Genomic DNA, 8,496 nt, shown 5'->3' on the forward strand with positions numbered 1-8,496 from the left:
AGTTTTCTGCGAATATTTACCAAGACGCGTTCATGAAGGGATGCGGATAAACAGATACATTTAAGCAATTTATCCCTTTATAACTTGATATGAACACCCCTAGTCAGAAATAGTCCCAAATAGTCAGATTTAGTCCAAAAATTGTTGCTTAACTCGAAAATTACAGCAGAAATGAGATAGTAACACCCGTGTTTATCAATTTTGATGAAGACCCCTACTTTGTGACGAACGCAGCCAGCAAAAACTCCGAAACCCGATCCGAAAAAAGACAAAAAAGTGGATAAAGTGCGGATTTTTATCCGTTTAAATCCAGTAAAAACTTGCAACTTCAACTGTCATTTGCAAGTTTTTGCGTACGAAAACGCCAAAACATGAAAATTCGTAAAAACTTTTACTGGATTTTACTGGAAATGAGTAAACAAACGCAATTATTAACCCTCTTTCGGCTTTGGTTTGGAACCGATTTCTGAGATAGGGCGTTCTTCAACCAAATTCTGTGATAGGGTGTTTTTCAACATTTTCAATATTTTTTTTTCTGAATTTATGCAAGTTGCACTAGAGATTTCCTGTTTTTCTCGATTTTGGTAAATAAATTAGTCATTAAACCGTATTTTTTTGTGCACAACTATTTACTGATATTTACACATATAAATAGTTTTGACGAAGGTACAGAAACCACACTTGGCAGTGCAGCTGCTTTGTCTCGGAAACCATATGCGAGTGCGCAGAATGTCTCCATCTCAAAAGATTTCCCTATATATGTACATATATATATACACATTAAGATTAAGGATTCTTTCTCAAATTAATTACTGCAAATCAGGACCATCTATTATTACTAAATTGGTGAAAGTATAAATTTTATGCGATACTTCACATCTGTTTGGCGCACTGCGGTTGTAGTTATTGGACGTTATTTTAACGATATGCCTGTGCACTAATGCATTTGAGAACATACCCACACTTTGATCATTACCTCTCATTTGATGAAATAGCATAACCACAAGTATCTGGCATTTTAAATAAGTTTTTTCTTTTTGTTCGTTACTTTCTAAAACAGTTATTTTTTGATTTGAAATCGATTTTTTTTTGTTTTATATTAATTTATAATGTTGCTAGTTTCAATTGGGTTAACGCAATGACACAACCGTTTTCATATAAGCGTATAAAAAATAAATATGTCATATATTGATTTCACTTTGCTTATTACACTATGCTTGGGTTTAGCTAGAAAGCTTTATAAGGTGACATATTCAACAAATTTGTCTGATTATGACCCCATTATTTTATAAAGATAACGACTTACTTTTTTATGAATTTAGACCGAGGCGGTTTTTATTAACGGTGATAAAAATTTCGATTTATTTCGATTTCAATTTCTTTTATTAAAAAAAAAATATATATATTTAAATTCTGCTAAATATCTATATACAAGTATTTGTATACCTAGATATTAACAACTTTTTCGAAATTCAAATTTCCGTAGTTTCAAAAGCACCTTTTTCTTCGCTTTTACTCTCCAGTTCAGAAACATCTACACTCTCCGTGCTTGTTGCTTCTTTTGGCTTTTCTGGAACTTCTGGCTGCGCGGCGCGTTCGAAAAGTATGACCAATTCTGTATGTGTGGTATGCGGAAACATATCTACAGCTATTGCTGTTTTTGGAAAAAATGGATTTCCTTTATATTGCTTCGATTCCGGTCGGCCAAGTTCGATCCAGTTTCGTTGCGCATGCAGTGGATTGCAAGATACATATACCAGACGCTTGATGGCAGTGGCTGCGCGTATTGCCGCTATAGATCTGTTATCTGAAATATAAAAAATATTGAATATCTGTTCAAATTACAGCTTATGTATATAGAAAAACTTACGCAGTCCAGCCCGCGGCGGATCTACTACAGCTATCAAGTCTAGTGGCGCACCAGGTGCATTGCCGTACACAACTTCACGCACCATTGATTGTATGTAGTCATCAGCGTTGCCAGCAAAGAATTTGCAGTTTTCTATCTTGTTAGCAGTGGCGTTAGATTCTGCATCTTTGATTGCCTCTGGTATGATTTCCACTCCCAACACCTGCTTACAGTGTTTCGCAAAAGCCAGTGCTATGGTGCCGATGCCGCAACAAATATCCAACACTGTTGAATGTGGTTGTGGGGCGGCTAGTTCGATAGCCTTGTCGTAAAGTACTTCAGCGCCATGTGTGTTTATTTGAAAAAAGGCCAGCGGGCTTATTTTAAAGGCGAGATGATGTATGTTATCGGTGTTGTGTGTGCTACCGTAGAGGTGTTCTACAGGGGAAACCAATTGACCTGCTGCGCGATGTTTTACATCTTGGTAATACAAAGATGTACACTTAAATCCCCGCTCTTTGTCTGTAAAGGTTTCGTAGTATTCTTTTAATTTCGACTTTAAATCTGTGAGCTCAGAATCGGTTAAATTTGAAGAATAAATGCCAGCAACCAACATTATTTCGCCACTGTGCGCGGATGTGCGTACCATTAACTGCCGTATATGCCCAGAGTTATCCTCTGGATTAAACGGTAAAAATTTTGAGTTCCTAACAAACTGCTGAAAACTTTGAGCAGCCCATTTTGCTGCGTCTGGAATGTGAGGCAAATCTTGTATTTCCGAAACTTCCACCGAACCATTGGCATAACTGCCCAAACGGAAGCCAACTACGATTTCACCCTCCGCATTCTTGCCAACTGTAAATTCATTTTTGTTGCGATAACCATTGATCTGGGGAGACCCTTTGACGCCTTCGAATTTGAAATTGTTCAACTCTTTTTTTGCGTCCTGGTTGATGTTGCGCAGTTTGTTGATGAATTTTTTTAGAAGCTCCTGCATTTCAGTACTCTTCTTTTGTAATTGGTCTTCGTAAGGTATGGTTGCATAGGGACAGATTGCGTCGGCAGATGTGCGTTGTCGCTTCGACTTTCCCTGCTCCTTCTGAGCATCCTCATTACGACGTTTCTGCAGCGGATCAGCTGATGCTTTTGCTAGCTAATATTGGATAAATTGCAGTTTGTAGGCGTTTAGATGAAATTATTTCATTACACTTACTGCTGCTTGCAGCACCTTGCCCTTCCATTTATATCCGTTAAGAGTTTCGATTGCGCGTTGTTGATCCTCTTGGCTACGAAAACAAACAAAAGCGAATTCTTTACGAAGAGGTGATTTGATTTTAGTCATGTTGAGATTGAGCTTGGCTCTCAGCAACTTTTTAAATTCCTAGATGAAAATACAAAGCCTAATTACTTGATCATACTTAGGGAAACAGATATCTTACGCCAATGCCGAAATAGCCCAAGTTTCGTACTTCAATTTTGAAAATTTCGGAAGTAAATTCGTTTCGCTTTAAATAATTAAATTCGTCATTTGGTATTTTAGAGTCAGCTTCCGTTGTTACATCCGCTGCTTCACCATTTTCTTTTACTTTGTGCGATTCGTTAGAGATTTGATCACTACTTTCTGTAGACACTTCGCTCATTGTTTTTGGTTTTTGTTTTTAATTACACAATTTAAATAAAAGTTCAATTAATTTTCACACTGTCGGCTAATTATACTGTGCGACTAATGTTTATTCTTAAAACATGTGGTGCTAGTAAAGGTGCGGTTAAACGTGGCAATGCAAGCGCTTTTTCTATACGTTTTGCTGTCAAAATGCGAAATAGAAAGTCTAATGGGAAATCTTTAGCTATTTGTACAACGATTTAGGGGCGGGGGCGGAGGCGGCGAGCGTGGCTCCCAAACCCCCCCCTAAACGAAGGATGATGAACACCGCTTTATGAAAAGTCAAGTTTTTTGATTCGATTCACGCGTTTGGGCCCATCAACCCAAAATCGTTGTACAAATTCATAAAGGCTGCGTTTCTTTATACATTCCGGATAATCCCATTTCACAGCCGGAATAAACAGAATGCGTTTGAAATATACGTCAACATATCATCAAGAACGTTCTAAAGAATAAATAAACAAAAAAGTTTATTCCAAACATTCAGAATGAATAAAGAAATGCAGCCAAAGAGTACCCAGTCTACTTTCCCGTGTAAACAGCCTGAAAGCCCTCTTTGAAGATTTGCAAAGATCACTTTCGGAAATAAAAATTGCAAGGTCAAAAGTAGCTGTTAAGTGGCTGTTAAAATTATAACCAGTTGTCCCTTCTTGTTATCAAAGAACGTAGACAACGTTCTTCTTGTTATCTACGTTCATTGCTTTGCCGACCAACCGACCAAAACACCAAATTTCGTCGAAAAAGATCAAAGTTGCAACACTGTTCGTGATTGAATACCTCATGCGAAGAAGAAGTAGCACTATCAGCTGTGTGCCGAAATAAACATTGAAAAACATAAAATTTTTGCTAAATTTTTTATTAAATTTGGAGGTACAATAAAATTGAAATGTTTAGTGTAATCTGCTAAAACTGTATAAAGTGAGGAAAGCATATGAAATTATCTGAATTCGTATTCGAAAATGTATGAAGAAGCTGGCCTTCACCGTTTCGGCACAACTTTGCCTGAATTGGACGAGGGTAAGTTGCAATTCACTTCATGTAAACCTCTGGATTTACCTCGAACTTTTTTTTAGAAACTATTCCATCGAAAAAACCGATACGACCAGAAGATCAAATTGTGACGGATGAAAATGGAAAGCGTCGTTTTCATGGCGCTTTTACGGGGGGCTTTAGCGCCGGCTATTGGAATACAGTTGGCTCCCAGGAAGGCTGGACACCAGCGACATTTAAGAGCTCACGTAGTGAAAAAGCAGCACAACGCTCTCAACAACGTCCTGACGATTTTATGGATGATGAAGACCGCGGCGAATTTGGTATCGCACCACAGCGGCTGCAAACTCGTGCCGAATATACTTCATTCGAGCCAGAGGACAGTCGAAAGCGAAAACTTATGGTTTCCCACAGTGGACCCATACCTGGCAAACCAGTGTTGGAGCAATTTATTGCGCCACGCGATGTTAAAATTGGCGAACGCATATTAAAAAGCATGGGTTGGCGCCCCGGACAAGGTATTGGCCCGCGGCAAACACGCAGGGAGAAGAAAACGGCTAGCAAACGAAATATACGTGAAATGTATTTAATGCAACAATATGGATATCAACCCACGGTACCTACGCCGAAGTCTCCAGGACATTCAGATGAAGCGGATGGCGAGACGGAAAGTTCTGATGATGAAGCTGATAAAATAACGTTCGCACCCGATGATTATGACCCCTATGTCTGCATAGCAAAAAAAGATCGTTTTGGTTTGGGTTACAATGGAAGCTTAAGTCGAGATCCTGTACTCTCAAATGCTTTGGGAGGAGCTGCCAGCAACAGGCACATAAATCTATTCGAACCAGCTTTGGAGGCGGTGAGTAAAAATAACACCAAAATATCCTTTAAAGGACAAGCATTTGGTGTCGGTGCAATGGAGGAGGAAGATGAAGATATATATGCTAAAGATGATCTTTCACGATACGATTTCTCGTTGGAGGATAATAAGCCGAAAAGGCGGAAAGTGATCATCGAACAAGATCGACTGATTGTTGAAGGGTTTTCGGCGTGCAAGACCCCGATTCTTTTAAAGAAGCCAGATAACCCCGTTGTACCAGAACATTTCATACCACGTAACTGGGCAGAACGAAAGAGCCGTTTCCAGCCAATGGATCCGAAAAAAGCTGAAGAAATAGAGACGTACTTTAAAAAGGTAGAGCTCTCTAGAAACAGATTAAACCCAGATGAACGAGCGGAGTTACTGGGAGAGATGCAGCTGATTAATGAAAAACCCACTACAAGCACTTCTGCGCGCCAGGAGCAAATGCAGGAACAAAATCAGAACAATTGTGAGCAACCACAGAACTCATCTCAAGATCCGTCGGCAACTCGAGTTGAAGGTGGTGGCTATAGGCTGCCAGAAAAAGCAAGGCTCATGTTGGAACGCCTTGAACAAGACGATCGCTTCACTCACGCTAGTGATACTGCAGCCAAAAGCAAGAAGAAATCGTCAAATAAGACTGAAGCTCTGACAGAAGTGACGAAGCAAGTTTACGATGGGTCCAAAAAACTCGATTCCACCATGTTCAAACCATTTTTATACGATGAGCAAAAACAACGTCGATATGAGGAGTTCCTGTTGGCCGAGGTAAAAACCGAGGAAGAAATTTCGAATTTCTTAAATCGTATACAACCAATTCATTTGAGCGAATGGGATCGGGAGATGGAGAAAAAGGAATTCATGCAGGCGCGAAAAATCTTTAGGCCGCTCGATGGGCTGATGTCACATCGGTGAGCACAAAATGAGTTATAATTTATGCCTTATTTTTTTTTAGGAATAGAAATGAACTAGGACTAACGCTGCTTCTTAATTCAAATTTCAGTTTCATCTCGGAGTCAAGCATTGAAGCAGAACGAAAGCCTGCTGAACAACCAGAAGCAAGTACTTCAGTTCCAAAGAAAATTGTAATGAAGCGTTCCAAATCAATGTGGAAACCCAATTCTCTACTATGTAAGCGATACAACATCGCAGAACCATATGGCGGCCACATGGAGGAGGAAAAACGGCCCTCTTCAGCAAAGATGTCGGTTTTCGACTATTTGGAAGATTGTGTCCATAAAAAGTCCGATTTTAAAACGCCGGTCATAGTGCCATTGAAACTACCAGAGATAAAGCCTATTCTGAAGCAAACGAGATGCGAGCCGGAAAGTGAGCGCACAGCTAACACGAAGTCTGTAACTTCTGTCTCTACCTGCAATACTTCGACCATGACCACACATAGTCTAAGCTCGTCGGATTCATCATCTACTTCTATAGTAGTTGTTGATCAGCTGAAGAACAAACATTCAACTGTGACGCAAATGAAAGATGACTTCAAAAAAGTAGGCCGTCCCACTGCTAAGACCAATTTAGAAAAACTCTCCGAAGAGTCTATATTGAAACCTCCAAGCGAAAAGTTGGAGCTCTATAAAGCCATATTCGATGATAGCAGTGATGAAGAAGGCAATGAACAATACGAAGCGACCGATGATGTTGCACTGAAGAAGGAATTATTGGGAACGCCAAATGACAAGAATTCGCGCTTTCCGCCATCCTTCAGCGCAGATTGCGTGAATATTCTGCGCAATACATCCCCGCCCCGTGGCATCTTTAGCGCTTTGCTATCAACGAAGGAGCAAAAACCCAAAAGTAAAGAAACAACAGCAAGTACCTCCATGGACATCATAGATATTGACAATGAAATAGAGCATAGGCATGTGAGATCTTCACCAGAAGCTGTGATTTCGAAAATTGGATTGATACCTGCTACTGCAAAGCCCTTTTGTGAATGCGACATCAAGTTAGAATTTAAACAGCCGACAAGTTGCTCTTCGAAAACATCAATAAATACGGCTTCAACAGCTTCATCAAAAGACCCACGCACGCCCAAAAGGCCATTATCTGAAACACATAAGGATCGAGTAGCGGGTGCGGGTGGACAATATGGTCCGGCAGTTGTGTCATGCGATATACCCAGCACTTCGTCGAGTGTAGAATCTAAAGTTTATGGCCCACAGCTTCCCCAGCATATACGAACACCCAGCAATATCGCGAATGTGGACGCGATGAATAAGGTTGTTGAAGAAAAGATGATCAGTTTTCTAGTTCAACGGGCAGAAGGTTGCAAGAAGGCCAGGGATGATGAGTGGGTAGAAAAGAAAGTTCGTAAGTTATTGAAAAGTAAAAAGGTATCCACAAGTAGCAGCAGCAGCAGCACCTATGAGAGCTCCGATTATGACTCCGGCGACAGAGCGCAAAAGAAGAAAAGTAAAAAAAGTAAAGCACACAAAAAATCAAAGAAAAAATCGAAAGAGAAAAAATCCAAGAAATCTAAGAAAAAGAAAGGTAAGCATTAAGCTTCATTTGTAAATATAGTGTTAGTCATATATACAATTTGCAAATGTATACAAATTTGAAAAACTGTAACAATTAATCAAAAATTACGAACTGAAATAAAGCGCTGAAATATGGGTGCACCATTTGAACTTCTTAAAGATTTTTTTTTTTATAAAAACTCAAATCGTATTTTTCACGTTGCGAAATCGGATCATACGGGCAGGTTCTACAAATCGCTTTCGAGTGAATTTCAATCCAATTCGCTTTGAATTCGAATTGGCAAGGGTGGAAATTCACTCTGAAGTGAATTGCCGAACCTGATAAATAAACAATTAATTTTTGAAAACAAAAACAACCTACTCAATGTTCATATAAAAATTTAGTAGTAGCGTTAGTTTCTTCATGATCCCATGATCGGAACTAAACTTTGTGGGGGACCACCCTTGACGAGCCACCTTACTGATAAAAAAAGATCGGAAATGGTTCACGTGGTCCAAAACTACCAAGTAACATACATTAAATATTCCAAAGAGTTGATAACCTCCTTTTTTAAGTCGGTTAAAAATATTCCAATTGACCACCTCCTCTTTTTTTTAAGTCGGTTACAAAGTTATATACAACACAGGAATTTCT

At 39.4% G+C, this 8,496-nt stretch overlaps 2 protein-coding genes across 2 annotated transcripts; one reads left to right on the forward strand and one right to left on the reverse strand.

The window, feature by feature from the left end:
- Positions 1 to 1,384: 1,384 nt before the first annotated feature.
- LOC118739268 (tRNA (uracil-5-)-methyltransferase homolog A) lies at positions 1,385 to 3,636 on the reverse strand. The gene is made up of 4 exons (XM_036470502.1): positions 3,289 to 3,636; positions 3,063 to 3,230; positions 1,871 to 3,002; positions 1,385 to 1,807 (listed from the first exon to the last, which is right to left on the reverse strand). The coding sequence occupies exons 1-4, from the start codon at positions 3,487 to 3,489 to the stop codon at positions 1,473 to 1,475; spliced, it is 1,836 nt and encodes a 611-aa protein (XP_036326395.1). The 5' UTR covers positions 3,490 to 3,636; the 3' UTR covers positions 1,385 to 1,472.
- A 662-nt stretch (positions 3,637 to 4,298) lies between these two features.
- Positions 4,299 to 8,021, forward strand: LOC118739269 (G patch domain-containing protein 1 homolog). The gene is made up of 3 exons (XM_036470504.1): positions 4,299 to 4,529; positions 4,586 to 6,278; positions 6,371 to 8,021. Exons 1-3 carry the CDS (start codon positions 4,472 to 4,474, stop codon positions 7,881 to 7,883), a joined length of 3,264 nt encoding a protein of 1,087 aa, XP_036326397.1. The 5' UTR covers positions 4,299 to 4,471; the 3' UTR covers positions 7,884 to 8,021.
- Positions 8,022 to 8,496: the final 475 nt, after the last annotated feature.

The sequence above is a fragment of the Rhagoletis pomonella genome, unplaced genomic scaffold (genome assembly GCF_013731165.1).
Source record: "Rhagoletis pomonella isolate Grant_MI unplaced genomic scaffold, Rhpom_1.0 Rhpom_scaffold_00005, whole genome shotgun sequence".
In the NCBI taxonomy this organism is placed as follows: Eukaryota; Metazoa; Arthropoda; class Insecta; order Diptera; family Tephritidae; genus Rhagoletis; species Rhagoletis pomonella.

Bases quoted from the DNA above. Each gene is read 5' to 3' on its own strand.
- LOC118739269 (XM_036470504.1), top strand. From the start codon at position 4,472: ATGTATGAAGAAGCTGGCCTTCACCGTTTCGGCACAACTTTGCCTGAA. The intron at 4,530-4,585 runs GTAAGTTGCAAT...ACTTTTTTTTAG, and splicing joins TTTGCCTGAATTGGACGAGG to AAACTATTCCATCGAAAAAA. The intron at 6,279-6,370 runs GTGAGCACAAAA...TTCAAATTTCAG, and splicing joins GATGGGCTGATGTCACATCG to TTTCATCTCGGAGTCAAGCA.
- LOC118739268 (XM_036470502.1), bottom strand. From the start codon at position 3,489: ATGAGCGAAGTGTCTACAGAAAGTAGTGATCAAATCTCTAACGAATCG. The intron at 3,231-3,288 runs GTAAGATATCTG...ATTTTCATCTAG, and splicing joins TGGGCTATTTCGGCATTGGC to GAATTTAAAAAGTTGCTGAG. The intron at 1,808-1,870 runs GTAAGTTTTTCT...TTTATATTTCAG, and splicing joins TCCGCCGCGGGCTGGACTGC to ATAACAGATCTATAGCGGCA.